The following is a 25,369-nucleotide window of genomic DNA, read 5'->3' as shown; positions in this document are numbered from 1 at the left end:
AACTTTTTCACCACCATGTTTGGCACCCCATCTGTCGTCACTGACACAACTTTAGAGATATCAATGCTTAAGTCACAGAATGTTTGCATAACAACCTGCCATATTTTGCTTCCTGATGAACTTGTTGGCAATGATACTAACTTTATGAACTCTTCTCTCACTGTGAGACCATCAGAATACCGACCAATAATGGCCAACTGAGCATGTGATATGACATCAGTAGTTTCATCAAGAGAGATTGAAAAATATTTACAATTACTTATGTCTCTCTTTAATTGATGTTTAATTTGTGTTCAATCTCATTATTTGGTCTTTTATGACATTTCTACTGAGTGGTAACTCTGATATTCACTTAATGATTACATCTTAATTCTGCATATCGTGAAATAGAACTGGTGCACATCTTAGGAGAGTTTCTTCAATAATTTCTCCCTCACTGAGTGCTTTTCCATGCTGAGCTATGGAGTGACCAATGCTAAAACTTGCAGATGTTAAATTTGTAGAGCCTTTTACAAATTTAAAGATGGAATGAGATTGGCTGTTATAAAGTTATAGCTGCCTGGAAATGTATTCTTTCCTTTCATCTTCACCTTTTTTAAGAGTTGGGAATGATTAGTTTCAAAATGTCTATTTATATTCCACATTCTGCTTACTACCGTTTCAGTACATAGATCGCAAAATGATCTGCCATTTTTTTTATAATGACACACATCTCCGTCCATGTCTGTTGAAAGGGTTGGCTACTGCTACTACCACTTCCTTTACTTAACCTTCGTTTTTTATTTTTTGGGTTCTCCATCGGGGGGGGGGGGGCAGTGACAGAAGATAGAATTATAGATAACCTGTTAGCCCTGCAGGCAATTAGAGGTTAAGTAGCCTAACTGACAGCAATATGGAAAGCAATAAGGTCAATACGGATGCACAATAGTTATAGTGGTGAAATGGAGTCTGCACTGTGCTGCATGATGATGTCCCTTATGAAAATTAAAATGGCTGCCACTATATCTAATGGTGGGAAATTTATTTATTTATTTAAAACATTTATATTCCGCCCTTCTCACCCCAAAGGGGACTCAGGGCAGAGCACAGCATATAAACGGCAAACATTCAATGCCGGGAAACAAATTCACATATAATACATAAACATTAAAAAACATTTATCAAAGTATTAAAACACACCATTTAAAACCGTCCTAGTCATCCACATCAAATCTAAGATTTTCGCTTTATTGTCCTGTCCCGAAAGCTTGGTCCCACAGCCAAGTTTTTCCCATTCTTCTAAAGGACAGGAGGGAGGGGGCTGACCTGATCTCACCAGGAAGGGAGTTCCATAGCTGGGGAGCAATCACCAAGAAGGCCCCATCTCTCGTCCCCACCAATTGTGCCTGTGACAATGGCGGGACGGAAAGCAGGGCCTCCCCTGCTCTCATAGGGGGAGATGCGTTAGGACAGGCACCCATAGTGCAGGCCTCACTTCTCCCAGTCTCTGCCTCACTAATCTAAGTAATGATGGTCAATTAGAAATCCACGGCACCCCAGAACAGTAGATTCGATGATGGTTTGGTTATGTCTTGCTGCTCACTACTTTGCCAAATCATCCTCCTCCTCCTCCTTCCGATTCTTCTTCCTCCTGATTCCTCTTCATCCCATCCCCAAAGGTCTCTCTCGCTGCTCTCTGCTTTGCCAAATCCTTCTCCTCCTCCCGATTCCTCTTCCTCCTGATTCCTCTTCCTCCCGTCCCCAAAGGTGCCTCTCGCTGCTCACTGCTTTGCCAAATCCTCCTCCCGATTCCTCTTCCTCCTGATTCCTCTTCCTCCCATCCCCAGAGGTGCTTCTCGGTGCTCCCTGATTTGGTAAATCCTCCTCCTGTCCTCTTGATTCCTCTTCCTCCTGCAGGGTGCAGCAGTGCCTCTCGCTGCTCCCTGCTTTGCCAAATCCTCATCCTGATCCCTCTTCCTTGCCCCAGTCTCACTCTCCTCTGCCTCCTCCTCCGGCCGAAGCAGCGGCGGATGGCGATGCCTGTCAGTAGAAATGGCTACACATGTCAGTACTGGTATGTGTGTCATAGGTTCACCATCAAGGATGTAATTTGATAGGTCTAGCAATATTTCTAGCCCATTGTATCATAGAGTTTTTAATCTCCTCTGTTTCTGTTGCCCAGTCAATTAGTTTATTATAAATTTTAGTTATTGTATTTTCCATATGTATTATTTTGTCCCAAAATTACTCCTTGTCTGTAAAACCTTTTTTGTCTAAATTAAAATATTCCTTAATTTGCATATATTGGAACCACAAGACATTCTTATACTCTTGAGCTATCTCTTCTTGTGGCAACATTTATTCATAAGAGGGTTTACCTTTGACTTCCCCCTGGGGCTGAGAACATGCGATTGCCAAAGGTAACCCAGTGCGTTTCCATGGACACATGGGAATTTGAATTCTCCAGAGTCGTAATTCAACGCTCAAGACAGTACACCATATTAGCTTTAGGTGCTCAATTTAAAAGGCAGGAGGAATGAACAAGGGAAGCATATTTCCATCAAGAAATATGCTTCTCCTTTTCCAACTAGGGAAAGCAAAACGCTTGCCCTCAAAAGGAGCACTCAATCATTTTGGACCAAATGAGGGAGAGGGAGAAATGTCCTGATTCAATTCTCTTTCTACAGAACCATTCCGTCCAGCCAGACCCATCAGCTTGGTTTCAACGACTTTGGCTCCAATCACCATTGGCAGTGATAAATTGCCCACAATTGATTCATGTCTTAGCAGTATGTTATTCCATTTCTTCTGACAGTGGATGTAACAGCTGTGACCTTGAAGACTGGGCTGCCCCAAAGTAATGCCCCACAGCTACCATGCTACTCTCTCTCACTTTAATTTTTTACTCACTAAAGGCCAAGTAGGAAAAAATGCACAGGGGAAATGGTTAAGCCTTTGTTATTTAACTTCTTTGGAAGAAATATGTGGGTCACATGGAGTCCAAACTGTAATGTAGTTCTTAATGAAATATTTATAGTTTATTTATGCCAATTTTCCTTAAATAAGATTTCTCATACTTTTGGAATCTGTACCATTAAGCAGATTTGATTATTTCCAGCTTTCAGATGCTTTGATTTGTGGATACCTTGAGAAATAGAATTAGAATCGACTACAGTAAGAAAAATGCTCCAGCCATGTTCATAGCAGGAATGAGCATAGCTCTACTAAACAAAACCTGACAGCATGTGAGTAAATAACTGTACAGACTGAAACAGAATTGGAAAAGAAAATGTTTCTCAGGTGAGCATGAATTAAGATTTATAATCTCTCAGCATAACTGTCTTATAACTATCACACATCTTAATACATCCATGTATTACTGCTCACCTCTTCACAGCTATACTATTAAAAAACTTCATGTACAGCTATCATCTTTATCCCATCATAGCTGCTCAGCAACATCTGAATAATATTATACAGTCTATGTAACCCAGGAGCTCACCACTGTTTCTGTGCCTTACATATCTTGATTCTAGAACCCGATTTTAATCTCGAAATACTGTCAAAAATAAAACCTTTGAGCGGTCTAGCCAAGAAAGGCATTACTAGCTGGCCTTTCATGTAATAAAATTGTTAGGAATAACCTTTGCTGGTGTATCAAGCATATGAGCCCAGAAACCTATAAAACCAGCAATTTTTGAGTCATGACTCTAGACGAACTGTGCAAGGAGGCTCAGGGATTTCTTTTAAATCTCATATAGCCCCTTTAGTAGTATGCTCCCTTTAAGCAACTCACAACTGGTTTATTTTAGTACTGAATGAAATATTTTTCTCTATCTTAAAACTTAAGTATAGATTCTAATTTCTCACAGAATCTTCTCCCATTGGATTAAGAAATCATTACATCAATGATACTATACCATGCTGCTGTCTCCTGTAGTCTGTAGATATCACTGGCTGAATCATGTTTGTGCAGTGTTTGACATTAAAAAAAAGATTTCTTAAAAGAAAATCAGGAATACTATCATTTATAATCTTGGCAACCTTGGCAAGGAAGATTATGTAGAAATACACAGACAACAAGTGGAGTGATCCAGACCACATATTGAGCATATGACAGTTATTCAGCTGTTAGATGGAATGGTTCCATAAATTCTATAAGCAAAAATTCTAATACTGTTGACTAGTCAGAAACCTTTAAATATAGTGAAAATATTGTCATACATTACTTATGTAGCAAAACTATTTCATACTTCTGTGAGTTACTGAGGCTGGTATGGAGAAATCATTAAATCCTTCTCAGCTGTTTCAAGAACATATACCGTATATACTCGAGTATAAGCCTACCATATATGAGCCGAGGCACATAATTTTACCCTAAAAAACTGGGAAAACGTATTGACTCGAATATAAGCTGGTGGTGGGAAATGCAGCAGCTACTGGTAAAATTCAAAATAAAAATAGATACCAATAAAATTACATTAATTGAGGCATCAGTAGGTTAAATGTTTTTGAATATTTACATAAAACTGTCATTTAAGATAAGACTGTCCAACTCTGATTAAACCATTATTCTAACTTTCTTCAATGTAAATGTGCCTACGTATCCTTCCAATAATAATAAAAGGAATAAAATAATAAACGTAATAATAAAATAATAATAAAATAATGGAAATATAATAATAATAGCAACAATAGAGTAAAATAAATGTAATACTAACAATAATAGTTAAATTATAAATGTAATAATAATAAATACAGTAAAATAATAAATGTAATAATAATAACAATAGAGAAAAATAATAAATAACCTTGACTCGAGTATAAACCAAGTGAGGCTTTTTCAGTCTAAAAAAAGGGCTGAAAAACTAGGCTTATACTCGAGTATATAGAATATATATATATATATATATATATATATATATATATATATGGAGGCAACTCTCATTCACAAGATGAACCTACAACAATTTGCTGAGAAATTGCAGGATTTTGGAAATCTTTCCTGATCCAAGACTGGTTCTTTGGTACTTATTCATCCTGGATTTACTTTTTCGCTTGGGTGATAAATACAAGATTGGGGATCATTACAATGAAGGTATATAAAAAAAAGAACTGAAACAAGATACGCTAGCCCTTCCACCTTTGCATAAATCTTTACTTGATTAGATTATTATTTCTAGGAATCACTAGGTCCTCCAGCATGACTTTATGCTTAACTTCCACAACAGAGCTGTCCCACAGGACATGTTTTCTAGAGAGGTCCTGCAGTGTGACTCTATGGTCACCCTCCAGTAGAACCTATCCATAAAGTTTTGCCAGAGGACTTAGAGATTTCTAGAGAGTTGTTCTCTCGGGTTAAAAATTAGTGGTATCAGAATAATCCAAGTTACTTTTTGATTCTGTTTTTAAAGGATGTGAATCTGTGCTTCTGTCATGTTCTTGGTATATCTGCTGAAGTCGCACCAGTTCCTGTGATACTGTCTGCCACAGTTCTAGGACATGTTCTTTTTCTTTCATCATCATAATCATAATAATAATCATCATCTTTAATTACTTATTAATCGCCCTCCATCCGAGAATGCTCTAGGTGATCTCCAGCTAAATTGTAAAAGATTAAATACATACATACAGAAATTAAAAATTAACAGAGTTCGAATGCTCTAGTAAAAAGCCAGGTCATAAGTGCTAGAGTAAAAGGCCCTAAGTCACGCATGGCTCTCATATAGGGCGGCAAGGAATTCCATAAGGCAGGGGTAGAAAAAGAAACAGCCCTGCGTCTGGTACTTTCCAAGTGCACTTCTCTAGGACCCGGTATATAGAGTAAGTCGCGTTGGGCTGGTCGTTGCGACCTCCAATGATGGGAGGTCGCATGGACAATGGTACGATGGACCCTGGCCGTAAGGAATTTTAAAGGTCAGAACTAACATCTTATACAGGCCACAGTACTCAGTTGGAAGCCAATGTAAATGTTGCAGCACTGGTGTTATATGGCATTTCATCGGTGTTCTTGTGAGTAACCTTTAATTCTTTATTTGCAAGTTGCAGTTCTTGAAGATTTCTTCATTCTTCAGGGTAAAAATATTATTGCCATATATTGATCAAACCACTCCAGAGATGTTTTTAATACAGTTTGATCCCCATATCCACAGGAGATATGTTCCTGAACTTACTGTGGAAATAGGGAACTATGGATAATAGTGAAATCTTACTGAAATGAATGACTTCTGTTAGAAGTTAACATAGAATATCACTGGAGAACCAAGAAAATTCCTACAAAGGTATCACTCTCCAAGAATCCACTAGGTCCTTCAGGGTAACTCCTGGTGAAAACATACCTGAAGGACCTAGAAAATCCTAAAGAGGGCATATTTTGTCATTTGCAGATAGGTGAAACCGTGGGTATTTTCCTTTCTATTTTGTGTTCTTTCTTATCTCACAAACCCTGTTTATTGGTTATGACCCAGAGTTGCTTATATTCTACATATGTACAGTTTTTCTCCTTCAAATAGACAATGTCTACCTTTGTACACAGCACAGGCGGTCCCCAAGTTACTAACAAGATGGATGGTCAGAGGTAATCCAAGATTCAAGCCATAGTCAGTCCAAGGCAAAAAGAGCAAGGAAAGCAAATTCCAATGTTCATTCTAGAAGGTCAAATGCACAGAGGATCGCCAAAAAGCCCAAGTCCGAATACGAAGAGCATGATCTGAGGTTGAAGGCATGAGGGTTACTAAAGATTACCAGCTGTAGCACTAACACAACAATTGCTTCCAGCAAAGAACTGTTACAAACACCAGCCCTTTATGTTGCCCCTGAAAAGTCCTTACAGCTGTGAGATTCTCCTTTGAGCCAGCTGATTAGACCAGAGGTCCTCAAACTTTTTAAACAGGGTCACTGTCCCTCAAACTGTTGGAGGGCGGATTATAATTTGAAAAAAAAAAACCATGAATTTCTATGCACACTGCACATATCTTATTTGTTGTGCAGAAAACACTTTAAAACAATACAATAATTAGAATGAAGAACAATTTTAACAAATCTAAACCTATTAGTACTTCAATGGGAAGTGTGGGCCTGCATTTGGCTGTTGAGATAGGATTGTTGTTGTGTGCTTTCAAGTCATTTCAGACTTAGGTTGACCCTTAGTGAGGGCCGGGTAAATGACCTTGGAGGGCTGTATCTGGCCCTCGGGCCTTAGTTTGAGTAATCCTGGATTAGACCTTCCCAGCTGGATGGCATCAGTCCTAAACTGAAGCCAGGCAGGGAGAGTTAACTCCTGCTCTTTCTCCTGAAGAGCCTCAGGCTCAGGTGCTTCCATTCCTGGAGGGTCCTGGACCTGCTCAACAGTAGCAATATCCACAGTGTCTGGCTGTTTATCCACCTGGGGGTCAGATTCCTCCTCTTCATCCTCTTATTGTCCCAAGGTCCTGACAGTTCTGTAGGTTTGTTCTTAAGTTGAATTAGTTTGTAAGTTGGAACAGGTACATTTTTAAGTGTAGTTACTAGCTTGTTCAGTAGACGCTCCTCTACAGTTCCAGTTTGGCAGGAAGCCTTAGCATTGAACAGTTGTGTTGTTAAAGTGCCAAGTATGGAACCCTGTGCAGACGGTCGGTCAATGCGACTTAAGCAACGAGCAGTCATTTAATTCTTGACAGCAGAAGGTGTTACTCCTAAGGAGATTCATCAGAAAATTCAAGCTGTTTATGGTGATTGTGTTGATGTGAGTACTGTGCATTGTTGGGCAAGTAAGTTTAAAGATGTTGAGGTGGGAACATCTGACTTGCATGACAAAAGAGTTGGACATCCTGTGACAGCAACTACCGAGTTTCACAAGCAAAAGGTTGACAGATTGATTCAGGATAACTCAGAGAGAAATTTTGAGCATAATTGGCATTTCACAAGAACGTGTGGGTCACATTATTGCTTTGCTTGGCTAACAAGGATCCGAAAGGAAAAGGGAAATGTTTTCCTGCAGCATAATGCCAGACCACACATTTCACATGCCACCACAGCAGAACTTCAGAGACTGTATCTCACCACCGTATGGTATCCTCCATACAGTCCAGATTTAGCACTGTCTGACTTCCATCTGTTCCCGATAATGAAAGAAGATCTGTGGAGACATCATTATGCTTCTGATGCGGAAACAGAGTGCCAACTTCTTCTGTGACAGCTTCAGAAAACTTGTTCATCATTGGCAGAAATGTATTCAATTGTCTGGTGATTGTGTGGAAAAGTGAATAGTGGTAGTTAAAGAGCACATTCTAAGGATTATTTCTGCGTTTGATTTATTAAAATATTCCCATCCAAACCCAAGTAACAAAGGTGGAGGCATTACTTTTCATTCAACCCTTGTGTGAATGATATATAGTTTTGGATAACATAGGGAAACACCCCTGTGGTGTTTGTTTTGCTGTCTGTGTCTCTGTTCATAAGAGTTCATTTCACTTTCTGTTCCTTTATTTGAGACACCTTTTCCCCTTGAAAACTTTTTAGGAGTAAATTTCCCCTTTGCAGGGATCAATTTCTCTTACTTCCTATTGTCTCAACATCATTCTTAACTATGAGTTGTTTGTAAGTAAAATGTTTGTAACATGGGGATGCCCGTATTGTAATAGATGCTGATCTTGGTGGACAGACCTTCTTTATTTTACATTCTGGAGATATATCAACACAATGCACCATTTTCTAGACTCTAGGTTCCCATTGTTTGTCTTGTTTTCTGTGAACAAGGGGACTGCACCCCCCCCCCCAAGAGAATGACAGTGACATGCTTGCTTTAATAAAAACAGTAACCATGTACAAGCTGATTCCATGGAGCCCCCGGTGGCAAAATGGTTTAAACCCTTTTGTGCCGGCAGAATTGCTGCCCAACAGGTCAGCAGTTTGAATCTGGGGAGAACGGGTTGAGCTCCCTCAAGGATGGTAAAATATCAAACATCTGGATGTCCCCTGGGCAGAAGCAACTTGCAGTTTCTCAAGTCACTCCTGACACGAAAAACAGAAAACTGATGCCAATGGCTTCCTGGATAGCATCTCTCTAATACGACTAATTCCTTTTTACTTTTAGTAAAGCTATGGAAACAAACACCACATTATAATAACCTTAATAACCACCTGTTAAAAATGCTGCTTAGAAAACTATTTTGTGGAGAATAAAACCATATTATTAAAAACTCAATAAAATAATAATAAAATAAGACCCTATGGTAAAAAAACCATTATCTAAAACATACAAATAGACAAAACTGGTAGAAAAGTAAAACTTGGATGTTGTACCTAAACCATGTTTGTTCCATAAACAGACTGAGAAACATTGTTTCTCTAATAATAAAAGAAATTCCTTTGCATAAATGACTTACCTTTGCTGACCGAGTGATGGCCCCAATCTCAGAATAAAGGTCTGTGCTGTCTGGAAATTTTTCCACCACTATTGTGCAGATATGATGTAGTAGAGACTGCTTGTGAACTGTATCCTTGACTTCTGGAACCTTCTCAAGGTAGCTCAGTTCAAAAGCTTTGGCCTATGTGGAGGAAAAAAAAGAATAATAACAGCATAAGGAATGCCATTCAATTTGCCAATCTTTTTCTTCTTCTAATAATCTTGAAGAAGCAAAGAAAAAAAACCAGGAAGAAATCTGAACATCTCCTCTGTTTCAATAAAAATCCAAACAAAGCTATTTTTTCATCCTACAAAACTTTAAAATATAAACTATCAATAAAATTAAAAACAGCTAATCATTAACAATGATAACAAACTTAAACAACAGAGCATTTGAAAAGCCTTTTCCCCATAGTGGTCAATCCTTGAAGGCCTGTCTAACTCCCTTGCTGTCAGTCTAACTCCCTTTAGGAAGGGAATTTGAGAGTTCTTGTGCTCTTGTCAGATGTATCTGTGAAGGTGGTGAAATAGAGAAAAGGGCTTCCCCAGAAGATTCCAAAAAGTGACAACCTTATACATGGAGATACAGTACTTTTATTAAACTGTGGTTCCCAACCCCTTCGCTCAATGTTGGAGTCTGAAAAATTTGGCAACAGTTAAAGGTTTCTGAGTGTCACCTGTTTTAGACATTTACATGAACTTGTCATGCAATATTTACAGGACTTTGCAAAAATGCTTCAGCTGTATTTCAAAAAAAAGGAAAAGAAGCCTATTTAGTTATTAGTAAATGGTTGATTTTTATGCTTATTTTATATACCTATATATACTGGGGTCACATAAAATTTCTCAGGCCAAAAGGAGTCCTGAGTGTAAAAGTTTAATAGCTCCTGTTATAGACCATAACCAGCATGTTGAATTGTGCTTGTCAGCCAGCAGAGCTATAGAACAAAGTAGTTATGTGCTTTATGTAGCTGGTCCTGGTTAACAATTTGACTGCAGCTTCTTGCACCCACTAAAGTTTCTGTACATTCTTAACAAGCAACCACACAACAAGCATATTATGATATTTTCCCCAGAGACTTTTCCTGTCCGCTGAATATACAGAGGCCAAGGGAGGGTTGGACTAAGCTTAGCTCAGAGTGTTCCTCTTTCATCTGCCTGTGCTCTAACAGCCAAATGCACAGGAATTGTACAGGATCTCCTGGGAGTTCACTGCAAGTTCTGTGATATGATGACAACATTGTGCATCAAGCTATCAGAACACAACTGGATAGTCACCAGCTGCTCCTACCATACCCCAGCTACTACATGACTGTGTCAAGTGTTGCTCAGGAAAACAGTGTCTCAGGGTGAGGGAGACTTGCCTAAAAATAAGATCTCAGGGCCAGGTCTTCGTGTTAGGGCAGGGTACTTCTCCATGTGTCTTCCCAACTCATGAGAAATCTTTTTTCAGTTCTCCCCTGATCTTATGATCACTGGAGGATGCTTCAATCCAATGTTCTCAGGAACTCCACATATCAGTCAAGGAGAATGTCTTTGCAGTTGTAGCATGCCAATTATTGAATGTACTCCTCATGGAAATGGGATTGGTGCAAACACTGGAACTGTATTGATACCAGTTCAATTGCTTTTGTTTGCCAAGGAAAATTATCTAACCAATTTGAGCTGGGTGTGCTTTCCTTTTCTTGCTGATTTTAAAATAATTTGTTCTGAAGTTTTTATTGCTTAATTGTATCCAGTTGTTTTATTGTATTTCTATGCCAGGCAGTTTTAAAATATTTAATAAATCTAAATAGAAGCATGAAACAGTATTATCATGGCAGATGCTTGTTTTCCTATTACACTGAGTAGCACCGACTAAAAGAAATAGGTTTCAGCTACATATCTGTGTAGAAATAAATGTCTTAAAATACCAACAAGGAATTATCCAGGATTAAATTTCCTACCCAAGGCTAATCTGAAAGCTGTTGCAGGGACAAGAGCCTGGAGATGGGAAGGAAAAGGAAAATGATATACTTTTTCTTTTCTTTGTGTTTCTTCTTCCTGTGATTTCTCTTATCTTGTGGCAGCAACAATAGAAAAACATAATCACAATAATCATGGAGGTAAATCTTACATTGGTTCCATTGAGAAAATTTCCAATGGCTAGTAAAGTAGAAAGGATAAATCCCAAGGTTTTATTATTTTCCAGCTGGTCCATTCCTTCCTTTAAGTCCAAAAGTGGTTCTGCAACCTCCTGACATTGATAAAAAATACAAGAAAATACAAGATGAAAATATTGTATCAATTCTTCCACATCAATTTAATAATTTGAATTCCCCCAAAGATTACCAGCTATACTCCAGCAATTTGAAATTGGGACATCTTTCCTTTATCAGTACTTGAATTCCAAGTACTGCTATTACTCCCACCCTCAGTAGTAAACTAGAATTCCTTTAAACCCTAATCCATTCATTTTGTTTATGTTTAAGACTCTCTTCACATTGCACTTACCCAGAATTCCGACATACCACCTGTCAACCCGGCACTTTTTTAACCTGTACCAATCATTGGTCCGGCCCCTGGTTTTTATTGTGTAATGGTGTAATGTTTTGTTATTGCTTATGTTTTTAATTTGCTTTGTATTGTATTGTTATTGTTTGCTGTTGTTGTGTTGATGCCTTGGCCTTTGTAAACCGCATCGAGTCCTTCGGGAGATGCTAGCGGGGTACAAATGAAGTTTAATAATAATAATAATAATAATAATAATAATAATAATAATAATATGTTTGAGTAGCAGTTGTTACAGACAGTATACCCCTTGCGATATTGTTCACATTTTAAAGATACTACATCATTCCCTTAGGGGGAGAAAACTGTATATAAATGTATTCTAGATCCTTGACTTTCCTGGCTGGTCAAACAGGCCAGAGGGGGACTGACAAGAATGGGTGAAAGTGGTGGTCAATGCCTCCTTAGAACAAGGAGAAATTCCAGCTTTCCCAAAGGAGTGGTAAGACCTATATTTATTTATTTATTTATTTATTTTTCAAGATGGTGGAGCTGTAACATCAAGCCACACAGCTCTGGGAGGAAATTTTTCCCATCCATCGGAATCCTCCCCCCAGGAATCTCTAAATTACCGAGACTAACTTGAGCCCGTTTTTCATCCAGGGCTCCCACGGAACGCAGCGTTTGCGGGGCTGATAAGGACATTTTCGGCCACTTTGAAATCTGGGCCTACCTCTGTCGTTGAGCCGATCTGAAGCGCAGAAGGAGTTGCGGCCTGAGAATCCAACTTGCAACTGGCCTTACAAACTTGCAGCTGGCCGTTGCTACCGCTGCTACCCCCGCTACCCCCGCTCTGTTGCCGCTCCATACTGGGTGGCGACAGGAGTGAGATCGGGCTGGCCTGTCACTTCTGGGAAGAGCGGGCCGCAGCAGGCTTGCCATCACCGCTGCCCATCACCGCTGCCGCCATTGTGATCGTCTGTTTCATTGCCGCGCCTTCTCGGGTGATAATCGGAGTGCAGATGGGCCCGCCTTTGTTGTTGCGCTGATCTAGGCGGCAGCTAGAGAGAGCCCAGGCTGTTGCTTTTCGGAGGAGCGGCCAGCGGCGGCCCTACCATTGCCGCTGCCACCATTGGCAATTTGCCTGCCGCTGTTGCCGTGCCGTCCCGAGCGATAACTGGAGGGCCCGGCTGTCTGCGGAAGAGCGGGACAGAGCAGGCCGCCCATCTCCGTTGCTGCAGCCGCTGCTTGCCGCCTCATTGCCACGCTACTCGGGCGGTTTGAAGTAAGTTCCGGCCCGGCTTGTTGCGGAGGAGTGGGCTGCAGCAGGCCTTCCATCGCCATTGCTGCTGCCGCTCCCCACCGCCGCGTCACCACGTCTTTCTCGGGCGCTGAGTAGAGGGTGATCGGGTCTGGGGCGGTCCACCAAAGGGCGAGCCGCAACTGGCCTCTCCATCGCCTGTACTGGATGGGGTTACACTCCCCCTGAAGTCGCAGGTTCGCAGCTTGGGAGTGATCCTGGATTCACCGCTGAGCCTGGAACCCCAGGTCTCGGCGGTGGCCGGGAGAGCTTTTGCGCAATTAAAACTTGTGCACCAGTTGCGCCCGTACCTTGGGAAGTCTGATCTGGCCACGGTGGTCCACGCTCTTGTTACATCCCGAATAGACTACTGCAACGCTCTCTACGTGGGGTTGCCCTTGAAGACTGTTCGGAAACTTCAACTAGTCCAGCGAGCGGCAGCCAGATTGCTCACCGGGGCGACATACAGGGAGCATACCACCCCCCTGCTATGCCAGCTCCACTGGCTGCCGGTTCAGTTCCGAGCACAATTCAAGGTGCTGGTCTTGACCTATAAAACCCTGTACGGTTCCGGTCCACTGTATCTGTCCGAACGTATCTCCCGCTACGTCCCACCTCGGAGCTTGAGATCATCTGGGGAGGTCCTGCTCTCGAGCCCACCACTCTCACAAGTGAGGCTGGTGGGGACGAGGAGCAGGGCTTTCTCAGTGGTGGCCCCTCACCTGTGGAACTCACTCCCCGGGGAAATCAGAGCATCACCATCCCTCCTCTCCTTCAGGAGGAGGGTGAAAACTTGGTTATGGGACCAGGCCTTTGGGCAACCAGGCAATTAAAGATCAGCAGGATGGATGAAATGGTATTAAAAACGGATCTATGAGACAGCAAACACTGACAACGTAAGGGAGGAATTTAGGTTTGTATTGTTTTCATTGATTTTTATTGGAATAATGCATGAAGATGTTAGAAATTGTGAATTTTACTGTAAGTTCAGATGATTGTTGTGATGCTGGCACCTAATTGTGCCTTTACTGTGTAAGCCGCCCTGGGTCCCCTTCGGGGTGAGAAGGGCGGGGTAAAAGAACCCCAAATAAATAAATAAATAAATAAATAATCGCTGCTGCGGCTGCAGCTGGCTGCAGCCTTGCTGTGTCTTCGAACTGGGCCTCTCCGCTGAGGCTGCTAGGCCCCAACGCTGCTGTTGCCGTTGGAGTTAGCCTGTGGAGCAATTGATTGCTGGAGAAATCCCCCAGCTGCTGAACTGGAGGCGGAGGGGAGAGAGAGAGAATTCATCGATCTTTGAGGATTTACCATCGCTGCTAAGGGGGGAGGAAAAGGAACCCTCCCCTACGATCTTGCTGCTGTTGCTGCTCCTTTGTCATCTTGATTTTATTTTATTTTGTTTTATTTTATATTTTATTTTATTTAGTATTTTATTTTATTTTTTGTTGTGTGTGATACTGCTCTGTGTTGTGTGTTGTGTCATGGAATAATTGCTGGAATGGGTGATATAGAGAGATATAGGAAAATGGGATACATATTCATTTAATAGCATAGGACAAGAGGTGAGTTGTGTGAAGTGGACCAAGAGAGACTGTGCGATTGACTGTTTGTGAAGATAATTGTAGGTGTTGGAAAGTTGTAGAATGTGTGTGTAGGTAGGAAGGCTTGGAGATGGATTATTTTGGCTGTGATGGATGAGTGGAGAAGCTAGTGCATGTGATGGTTAACGGTAGAAGTTGGAGAAGGGAGGGAAGGAATAAGAAGTGTACCGTTGTAATAGAAAGTTATTGGGTGGTTACCATAGGAAGGATAAGGAATGGATAGAACAGAATCTCATAGGAAGAATGTATTGCCCCATTTGTGTGACCTCTTGGGGAAATCGTTCACTCTTCTTTCTCACCAACTGGAGACCTTGAGTGAGAAAATTGATCACCTCTTCAAAGGAATTGCCCTTATCATCAAAACTCCTGTGCAATATGACCCCCCAAGGGCAGACAATCCCTTACTTCCAGACTTGATTGAGGACTCATGCTTAATAGGAGAAAGAGGGCCACTGGACACTGAGAAGGAGGAAAGGATAGAACGTGAGAGGATTGTGGGAACGGGAGGGCTTTTCGATATTTATAGGAATCAGGATGGTCCTGAGCGGCAGGAGACAATTGCAGACATTTTGTGGACAATTGCTAATTTAACATCAGACTCTATTGCCGATTCCACCACAGATCGTGGCCAAGAACAACAGCTTTTGAGAACGGACAATTTTGCGGTGGAAATAGCTGATCAATAGAGGTAGATGGACCTCAAAGAGGGTGGTCCGTAAATCTCTGGCAGAACTATTATCAAAGAGACCATCAGATGTCAGAGTGAAGGCCATAACATGGTTACGTAGAGACTATCAATCGTATGATCGCTCTACCTGTCCTTTAATCACACCTGAAGACAACTCATGGCCTAGTGAGCTACTAGCGAGTTGATCACGCTTAAAAAAGTGGGGCATTACCATCAGGAAGGTGTTTGTGGACCCCCTTGTTGAAACACTGGAACCATCTCACCATGCACCATCTGGTTCCAATGATAAATCCACAATTGGCTCCCCAGATAGGACCCCCAATCCGGACTGTATCAGTTCGAAACTCCATCCATATCAGTTGCCCCTATCCAATCGGCCACACTCTCCTGCCCAAGAACACTCCCTCTCTTTAGCCCCCTCAGTTCACTCGATGATTCCCTTTCCCTCACGACATTGGAAACATCTGCTCATGATCCTCAGAGTAACCCACGTTCAAGCCCCCCTGTTATAGAGAGCTGACTAGCAACGGAATCCAATTCCCAGGGAGAGGGAGGGGTTCCAGAGGAGTTGGGCGCCATCCAGGTTGTGTGGGGGCGGAGACTTGATGGTCACAAACATACCAGGGAGAAGCGCAACAGAGTTCTTGCGACCTTGGAGAAGTTAGGATGTGGTAGACTCCATGGCAGTTCCCCCGGATTTAAGGTCCTGCTCTTAAACGCCAGGTCCGTCAATGGTAAGACCACCGCCATTCAGGATCCTGGATGAGAGGGAGGACCTGGCTTGCATCACTGAGGCTTGGTTGGACAAGCTGGGGGGGGGGGATCTCTCCCAGTTGTGCCTACCTGGTTTTGGGGTGCACCAGCAGGCCAGGTCCGGGGGACGGGGAGGTGGGGTCACAGTAGTTTTTTGGCAGTCCATTGCCGTGATTAGATGTGCTGTTCCGCAATCCCCAGGTTTGAGTGTGTTCACCTGAGGGTGGGAAACCGTGATAGCTTGGGGATTCTGCTGGTGTACCGCCCACCCCGCGACTCAGCAGTTTCCCTGCCTGAGCTAACAGATGTGGTCTCCAATTCGGCCTTGGTTACCCAGCACCTGATTGTGCTGGGAGACTTCAACATCCATGCTGAGACCTCCTTAACAGGGGCAGCTCAGGACTTCATGGTCGCCATGACGACCATGGGGCTATCACAAGTCATATGTGTCCATCAGGCTGGACACACACTTGACTTGGTTTTTGTGGCGGACGGCGCAATGGTCAGAGTGGAAGAGCAAAACATCTTTCCATTGTCATGGTCTGACCATCACCTGATCAGCATTAGACGTACTGCGACCACAAACCTTCGCAGGGGTGGAGGATCAACTAAGATGATTCGCCCCAGGAGACTGATGGATTTGGAAGGATTCCTGAGGAATCTTGGGGCTCTTCCTGCTATGGAGGCTGGCGATCATGTTGACACTGGTCGATTGCTATAATAGTAAGATGGCCAGAGTGATAGACTTGATCGCTCCCGAATGCCCTCTATCGTTGCGTAGAGACACACCGTCTCCTTGGTTCACTGGCTGTGATGAAACGCACGAGAAGGAGGCTAGAGTGCAAATGGAGGAAATCACAGGATGTACCTAATCAAGCACAGGCTACAGCCTCACTTAGGGCCTATTCCGCAGCTATAAGCACAATAATCCCAATTAAACAGCTCAGGGGGAGGTCTCAGGGGTTCACATGTCTTTACACTAATGCACAGAGCATGGGAAATAAACAAGACGAACTCCAACTTCTAGCACAACACCACAAATATGATATCATAGGGATCACTGAAACCTGGTGGGATGACTCCTATCGCTGGAATGTAGATATCGAGGGGTATAACCTCTTTCACAGAAACCGAACAAAGGGGAGAGGAGGCGGAGTAGCCTTATATGTCAAAAACTCTTATGCTGCAGAAGAGATTCAAGACAACAATCTGGGAAACCAGCTTGAAATCATCTGGATAAGAATCAAGGGAACTGGGACTCAAAAAGATCTCGTTGTAGGCATCTACTACAGACCTCCAAGCCAGGAGGAAGAACTTGATGAAGTCTTCTGCCAACAGTTGACCAAACAGGCACAGAAAAGAGATGTAGTAGTCATGGGAGATTTCAACTATCCCGATATTTGCTGGAAAACAAACTCGGCCAAGAGTACAAGGTCCAACAAATTCCTCGCTTGCCTTGCAGACAATTTCATGGTCCAGAAGGTAGAAGAGGCAACAAGGGGATTGGCTACTCTTGATCTCATCCTAACAAATGCGGAGGACCTGATCGATGCGGTCGAAGTGGTAGGATCCTTAGGGGCAAGTGACCATGTGCTCCTGCAATTTGAGGTACAAAGGAAGGCCGAAACTAAGACAAGTCAAACCCACATTTTGGACTTTAGGAGAGCTGATTTCCAAAAAATGAAGGAAACGCTGAGCAGCATTCCGTGGACACAGATACTAAAAGACAAGGGAGTTACGGATGGATGGGAATTTCTCAAGAGTGAAATACTCAAGGCACAATTGCAAACCGTGCCAACAAAGAGAAAAAATAGGACAAGTGCAAAGAAGCCAGAATGGATGTCCAAAGAACTTCTAACTGTGCTAAGACACAAAAGAGACATGCACAAGAAGTGGAAAAAGGGAGAAATCACCAAAGAAGAATTCAAACAAATAGCCAACACCTGTAGGGAAAAGGTCCGCAAGGCTAAAGCAAAAAACGAGCTCAGACTTGCCAGGGACATTAAAAACAATAAAAAGGGCTTCTATTCTTATGTCAGTAGAAAAAGGAAAAACAAGGAGGCGATAGGACCTCTTCGAGGAGAAGATGGGGCAATGCTGACAGGGGATAGGGAAAAGGCAGAACTACTTAATGCCTTCTTTGCCTCGGTCTTCTCACAAAAAGAGAGTCTTCAACCTCAGCAAGATGGAGTGGATGAGGGATTGGAGGACATCCAACCCCAAATTGGGAAAGAAGTCATCCAGGAACACCTGGCCGCTCTTAATGAATTCAAGTCCCCAGGGCCAGATCAACTACACCTCAGAGTATTGAAGGAACTAGCGGAAGTCATTTCGGAACCATTGGCAACCATCTTTGAGAGTTCTTGGAGAACGGGAGAAGTTCCAGCAGATTGGAGGAGGGCCAATGTGGTCCCAATCTTCAAGAAGGGAAAAAAGGATGACCCAAACAACTACTGTCCGGTCAGCCTCACGTCGATACCGGGCAAGATTCTGGAAAAGATTGTTAAGGAAGCGGTCTGCAAACACTTAGAAACAAATGCAGTCATCGCTAATAGTCAACATGGATTTATCAAAAACAAGTCATGCCAGACTAATCTGATCTCTTTCTTCGATAGAGCTACAAGCTGGGTAGATGCGGGGAATGCCGTGGATGTAGCGTACCTGGATTTCAGTAAGGCCTTCGACAAGGTCCCCCATGACCTTCTGGCAAGGAAACTAGTCCAATGTGGGCTAGGCAAAACTACGGTGAGGTGGATCTGTAATTGGTTAAGTGGACGAACACAGAGAGTGCTCACTAATGCTTCCTCTTCATCTTGGAAAGAAGTGACAAGTGGAGTGCCGCAGGGTTCCGTCCTGGGCCCGGTCCTGTTCAACGTCTTTATTAATGACTTAGATGAAGGGCTAGAAGGCATGATCATCAAGTTTGCAGACGACACCAAATTGGGAGGGATAGCCAATACTCCAGAGGACAGGAGCAGGATTCAAAACGATCTTGACAGATTAGAGAGATGGGCCAAAACTAACAAAATGAAGTTCAACAGTGACAAATGTAAGATACTCCACTTTGGCAGAAAAAATGAAATGCAAAGATACAGAATGGGTGACGCCTGGCTCGAGAGCAGTACGTGTGAAAAAGATATTGGAGTCCTCGTGGACAACAAGTTGAACATGAGCCAATAATGTGATGTGGCGGCAAAGAAAGCCAATGGGATTTTGGCCTGCATCAATAGGAGCATAGTGTCTAGATCTAAGGAAGTAATGCTACCCCTCTATTCTGCTTTGGTTAGACCACATCTGGAATATTGTGTCCAATTCTGGGCACCACAATTCAAGAGAGATATTGACAAGCTGGAATGTGTCCAGAGGAGGGCGACTAAAATGATCAAGGGTCTGGAGAACAAGCCCTATGAGGAGCGGCTTAGGAAACTGGGCATGTTTAGCCTGAAGAAGAGAAGGCTGAGAGGAGATATGATAGCCATGTACAAATATGTGAGAGGAAGCCACAGGGGAGGAGGGAGCAAGCTTGTTTTCTGCTTCCTTGGAGACTAGGACGCGGAACAATGGCTTCAAACTACAAGAGAGGAGATTCCATCTGAACATTAGAAAGAACTTTCTGACTGCGAAAGCCATTCAGCAGTGGAACTCTCTGCCCCGGAGTGTGGTGGAGGCTCCTTCATTGGAAGCTTTTAAGCAGAGGCTGGATGGCCATTTGTCAGGGGTGATTTGAATGCAATATTCCTGCTTCTTGGCAGGGGGTTGGACTGGATGGCCCATGAGGTCTCTTCCAACTCTTTGATTCTATGATTCTATGATTCTATACAGGTAGCCAGGGAGACCTTCACGACTGCCCTATAGCGTCCGCATTTAATAGATTTTCTGAGTTGTTTCAGGTTGTTGGGGAACTTCTTCACCCTCCCGAGGTGGAGGAGACCTTCGACGACCCGAAAACTCGGTGCTGCGATTTTGCAGTCAAAGTTGCTCAGATACGTCTTGAGCTGGACTCCAGTTTGATCGCAGTTCCAAGAGAGGTGACCGAGGCATCTGCTTGTACAGTTTTGTGGGATTCCTTCTGGCTTGTTCGTCCTGAGGACGTAGAAGTGGCCCTTGGGGCAGTAGGAGCTACTACATCAGCTCTGAACCCTTGCCCATCTTGACTAATTAAATTGGCCAAGGATAGTCTGATTGATTGGTTTATGTTAATAATTAATACATCGTTGGAGCAAGGAATTTTTCCATCAGGCTTAAAACAGGCTGTGGTCAGACCACTCCCGAAAAAGACTTCCCTTCAATAACTATAGACCAATCTCAAACCTCCCTTTTCTGGGCAAGGTGTTGGAGCGGGTGGTTGCTACTCAGCTCCAGGGCTTCCTGGATGACATCAACTACCTGGATCAGTCACAGTGTGGCTTCAGACCTGGCCATGGCACCGAGACGGCTTTGGTCGCCTTGGTGGATGATTTCTGTAGGGAGCCGGACAGGGGGAGTGTGACCCTGTTGGTTTTCTTGGACATTTCAGCGGCTTTTGATACCATCGATCATGGTATCCTTCTGAGAGGCCTCTCCGGGATGGGCCTTGGAAGTACGGCTTTGCCGTATTCTAACAAAACTTGTTACTGTTCTTTTTACAAGCCTTGCCTCTGTTACCTTTACTTCTAAGCCAAACAGCCTGCATAAGAAGTAAAACCAAACCAGGGACATTAAACGCTACACTATCAAATAAATAAATCCTTCTGTAACTAATAATCCCTTTATAAACCAACTCTTAAGCTGATACTGATCATTGCCCGGCTTCCTCAACAGAATTGGTGGCAGTAATTTTACGCTCCGTCACAGGAGTGCAGTTACCTTTTAATGTTAAAGAGGACCACTTATGCCACCGCTCACAAGTATGTGTATCTTTGGGACCGAAGAGAGAAGAAATCCTCAAGTTGTGTTAAGACACCCGTCCGGCAGGACATTTCGGACTGTTCAAAACCATGCAGCTGATACTGAGAGACTTCTGGTGGCCTAAGATCCAGAGGGATGTGGAGAAATATGTAGCTACTTGTTCCATGTGTCAACGGGCAAAGCATCAAGTGGGCAAACCGGCAGGTTCGCTGCAACCGATGCTCACACTGATCTGGCCGTGGGAGATCATCTTGGTGGATTTCATTACCGACTTGCCTGAGTCCAATGAATTTACAACTGTGTTAGTGATAGTGGACTTGTTCATGAAGATGGCTCACTTCATTCCTTGCCTACTGCCAAAGAAACCATGGATTTGTTTCTGCATCATGTCTTTTGCTTACACGGATTGCCGAAGAGTATTGTCACTGACCATGGAGCTCAATTCACTTCTCAATTTTGGAAAGCCATTCAACGTTTGTTGGGCATTGAAGCTCAGATGTCTACCGCTCATCATCCTCAGACGGATGGCCAGACGAAGAAGACTAATGCTACGTTGGAGCAATATCTACATTGTTATGTGAACTACTAACAGGACAACTGGTCATCCCTGCTCTCCCTGGCAGAGTTGTCCTTCAACAATTCAACGCAGAGTTCCACCAAATAAGCTCCTTTATTTGCAAACTATGGGTTTCATCCTCGCTTCTACATGGCGGTGGTGGAGTCGGGGAATGTGCCCGCAGCTGAAGATTGGCTACAGGAGCTGACAGCTCTACAGGAAGTCCTCAAGGCTCAGTTGGAGCAAACCAAATTGGATTACAAACGTGTCGCTAATCAACACCAGCAAGAGGGGCTGGAGATTTGAGTGGGCGACTGGGTCTGGTTGTCCACTAAACATCTCCCACTCCAGAGACCTTGCCAGAAGTTAGATGAGTGGTTTGTGGGACCTTATCGTGTGGTGGCTCAAGTCAACCCAGTGACATTCAAGTTGCAACTTCCCAGGGGAATGCGTATTCATCCTGTGTTTCATCGGTGTTTGCTGTGTCCAATAAATGGGGCACGCCCAGATGCAGGTAGGGGACCGCCACCTCCTCCAGTACTGTGGGATGGGGAGGAAGAGTTTGAAGTTGAGGACATTTTGGATTCCCGATATCATAGTCGGAGACTACAATATCTGGTGGACTGGACTGGGTTTGGGCCAGAGGAGCACTCGGGCTTACCAGTCTAAGCCCCAGTCTTGGGAAGGGCCAAGGGGGGGGGGAAGGCTTGGGGGGATAGTGTTGGAGTTCAGCCTGTGTTTGTGTTTCAGGATCAAGGTGCTTCTGATGTGGGGAATTATGTCACTGACGATCAAGATGGAGATGGTTTCATCAGTGATATTAATGCAGATAATGATATAGGGACACCGGTTCAAAGTGTAGTTTCCCATGAGAATACAGGGTATAGGGATGATAGTTTACTCCCTGAGTTTCCAAAATTTGGGGTTTGAAAACAACTTGACATTTGGAGAAACAAATGAGCAGATAGATAATGAGCACATAGACAGATGGCTGGAACTTAGCCAACATAGACAGCTGTCACGAAAATATCATTGCAGATTTGATAAATGTGGATTTTATATGATGTATGGGAATGAATGGAGGAATGGAAGATGAATGTATGGATGGAGCTAATAATTTTGGAAGCACCAGTAAAATATTAAAGCCTGCAATGACTACCTGCTTGCTGAACTGTGGTTGGAAGTTGGTAATAAGACTTGAAAAGGACAATTCTGATAAGAATGGGACAGTTATAACAGAAATGTGTACAATGTTAAGAATTAAGTCAACATAAGATCAACACTGATCAAGAAGATCAACATCTGGCCAGGAAACTGAGATGGAGCCAGGATGGAAGAAGTCTATCATTAGAAGTCTATCAGCAGACTACATCAAAAGACTCATGGCGTTATGGAAGTTTTGGAACTATGCATTTGGCAGGCTGCAGGTGCTTTCTCCAAGAAGGGTGAAAATGATATGGTAATATTTGAATCCTGAGGATGAATGTGTGTACATGTGTGTGAATGTTGAGTGAAAACGTAATTCCCCCTTTTTTGTTTGTTAACCAATGTAATTGTGAATCCAATGTAGTTGCACAGAATCTATATGCCTGTATGTCTAATGTCATTCGTTGTATAAATGTTTTTATGTAATCTGATTACTGGAAATTGCAATAAAAAGACCCTATGCTTCAAAGTTATTGAAAAGTCATTCATGACACAGCTCAGCCAAGGCCTTCGCCGTTCTGCTAGACTTTGAGAGATAAGGGCAAGAGACAGTCAAGGAAAGAAGTCAAGGACGATTTCCAAAGTAAAGGGAGGGAAGGGGGGGTCAAGCAAAAGAGAAAGAGGGGTGGGGGAGAAAAAAAGAAGGGAGGGAGGAGGGAAAAAGGAAACACGATGGCTCCCCTTCTCTGTATTGTCTCTCTGTATTCTTGGTGCACGCAGAGCCTTGCTCTACTGCTTTGGAGGGTTATCTTCAACCCAGCCTTATTTCCAGATCGAGGAGGGAAAAAAGCTCATGGCTAGAAGGAAGGAAAGGGGGGAGAGAAGCCTCGTGTCATTGGTGGGCAGAGGATCCCCCCCTTTCTTCCTGCACACACACATTTTGCTTCAGATCTTCTCTCTTCCTTTTCATCCCCCACAAGCTCTCTTTTCTTCTTCCTCCACCGCCTCCCATCTTTTACCTCTAACAACCTTGCAGCAACTTGCACTTTTGGCCTTCTCCGCCTCTTCTTCTAATCCAATATCAATCCCTCTCCCTAAAGAGGCTATCCAGCCCAGCCCCATTCTGCTAGGCTGGAAGGCACAAGTCAAGCCCTCCCAACAGAGAGCCATCCATCTCCAGATGAGATTTTTGAGACAGTCGACCAATATTAGTGTTTAGCAAACTTTGGTTTTCCAGTGTTTCCATTCCTCTATGCTCAATATGGGATTCTAAAGACGGTTAATCTACAGCAGGCATCCTCCAACTGTGGCCCTCCAGATGTTTGGGCCTTCAACTCTCAGAATTCCTGACCTTTGAACAAGCTGGCAAGGGCTTCTGGGAGGTCAAACAGCTGGAGGGCCGCAGTTTGAGGATGCCTGATCTACAGTATATGAGTGTGATTCCAACTCTGGTCTTCCAGGTGTTTTGGATTTCAAATATGATGGAAGAGACATGGGCCATCCAGTTCAACCCCCTGCCACGCAGGCAAAGCACAATCAAAACACCCCTGACAGATGGCCATCCCTCCTCTATTTAAAAGTCTCCAAAGCGGGAATTCTCACTACATTCTGAGGCAGTGAATTCCACTGTTGAAGAGCTCTTAAGGTCAGTTCTTCCTAATGATCAATTGGAATCTTCTTACCTGTAGTTTGAACCCACTGTCACAAGTTTTAATCTCTAAGGCATTGAGGAAGAAAGCATAATCCTTCTGTTTGGAGGAAGGAAGTTTCTAACTCTCAATGCCTATTCAGATGGTTATCTCAAAGTAAATGACATGTTCATTATACTGGAGATCAAACAGATATAATTAAAATAATTCCATTTACCTTTTCCACAAGATCATAATCCATTTTGAATGCCCAGAGTTGAAGTCTAGGAGTAAGTTCAGTGATGGAAGAAAGAGTAAGAAGGAACTGCTCAGCAGTGCCCAGTGGGGTATCAGGGTTGGCTAACTGAGCTTCCTGAATTTTCTGTTTCTCCTCTTCAGTGGGAATCATTGTGAGAATTTTCTAGGAAGAATAATCACAATCTGAATATAGAGGTTCAGTGTACTAAAAATGTTTTTAGACTTACTTTCCCCACAAGAATTTTGAAACTTTTAGTATTTTTGATTTTATAAAGTTTGTATTTTAATGAAAACTTTCAATAAAGACTATTTTAAAAAAAGATTATAATTAGGAATCTAGGCATAAGTTCAGTGATGGAAGAAAGCTGTCATCTCTTTTCACAAATGCAACAATTTTATAAACTCTTGTCTCTTTAGATTTGACTGTACCATAGTCTAGCTAGAGGAAAGAGGCTTCTGCATGCATATCCCATACTTGTTCAACTGGTATCTGTACCACAAAATGGTCTTTTCATACAAACTCTACCCTGAGATTTACTGCATGGCCATGTTAGAATATAAACCTAGAATAAAGCAAAAACACAGACCTCACAACTGCTTTGCACAAATATAGAGAAAATTAAGTGTATCTAACTAAACCAGCTTCTCATTTTTATTAAATTATGTTAGGTACTTAGAATTCATTCCCTTCTTGCACA

The 25,369-nt window shown here is 42.9% G+C and overlaps 1 protein-coding gene across 10 annotated transcripts in view; it reads right to left on the bottom strand.

The window, feature by feature from the left end:
- FHOD3 (formin homology 2 domain containing 3) overlaps positions 1-25,369 on the bottom strand; it is a 496,353-nt gene that overhangs the window by 74,219 nt on the left and 396,765 nt on the right. For all 10 annotated transcript variants that reach the window (XM_060781410.2, XM_060781412.2, XM_060781413.2 and 7 more), the window contains 3 exons: positions 24,652-24,834; positions 11,481-11,600; positions 9,345-9,506 (listed from right to left, as the gene is read on the bottom strand). In XM_060781410.2, coding sequence (XP_060637393.2) covers positions 9,345-9,506; positions 11,481-11,600; positions 24,652-24,834 — 465 coding nt within the window. The remainder of the gene's footprint in view (positions 1-9,344; positions 9,507-11,480; positions 11,601-24,651; positions 24,835-25,369) is intronic.

This window comes from Anolis sagrei, chromosome 6 (genome assembly GCF_037176765.1).
Source record: "Anolis sagrei isolate rAnoSag1 chromosome 6, rAnoSag1.mat, whole genome shotgun sequence".
Taxonomy (NCBI): domain Eukaryota; kingdom Metazoa; phylum Chordata; class Lepidosauria; order Squamata; family Dactyloidae; genus Anolis; species Anolis sagrei.
Note: the sequence above shows the minus strand (reverse complement) of the source record. Positions and strands in the feature narration are given on the sequence as shown.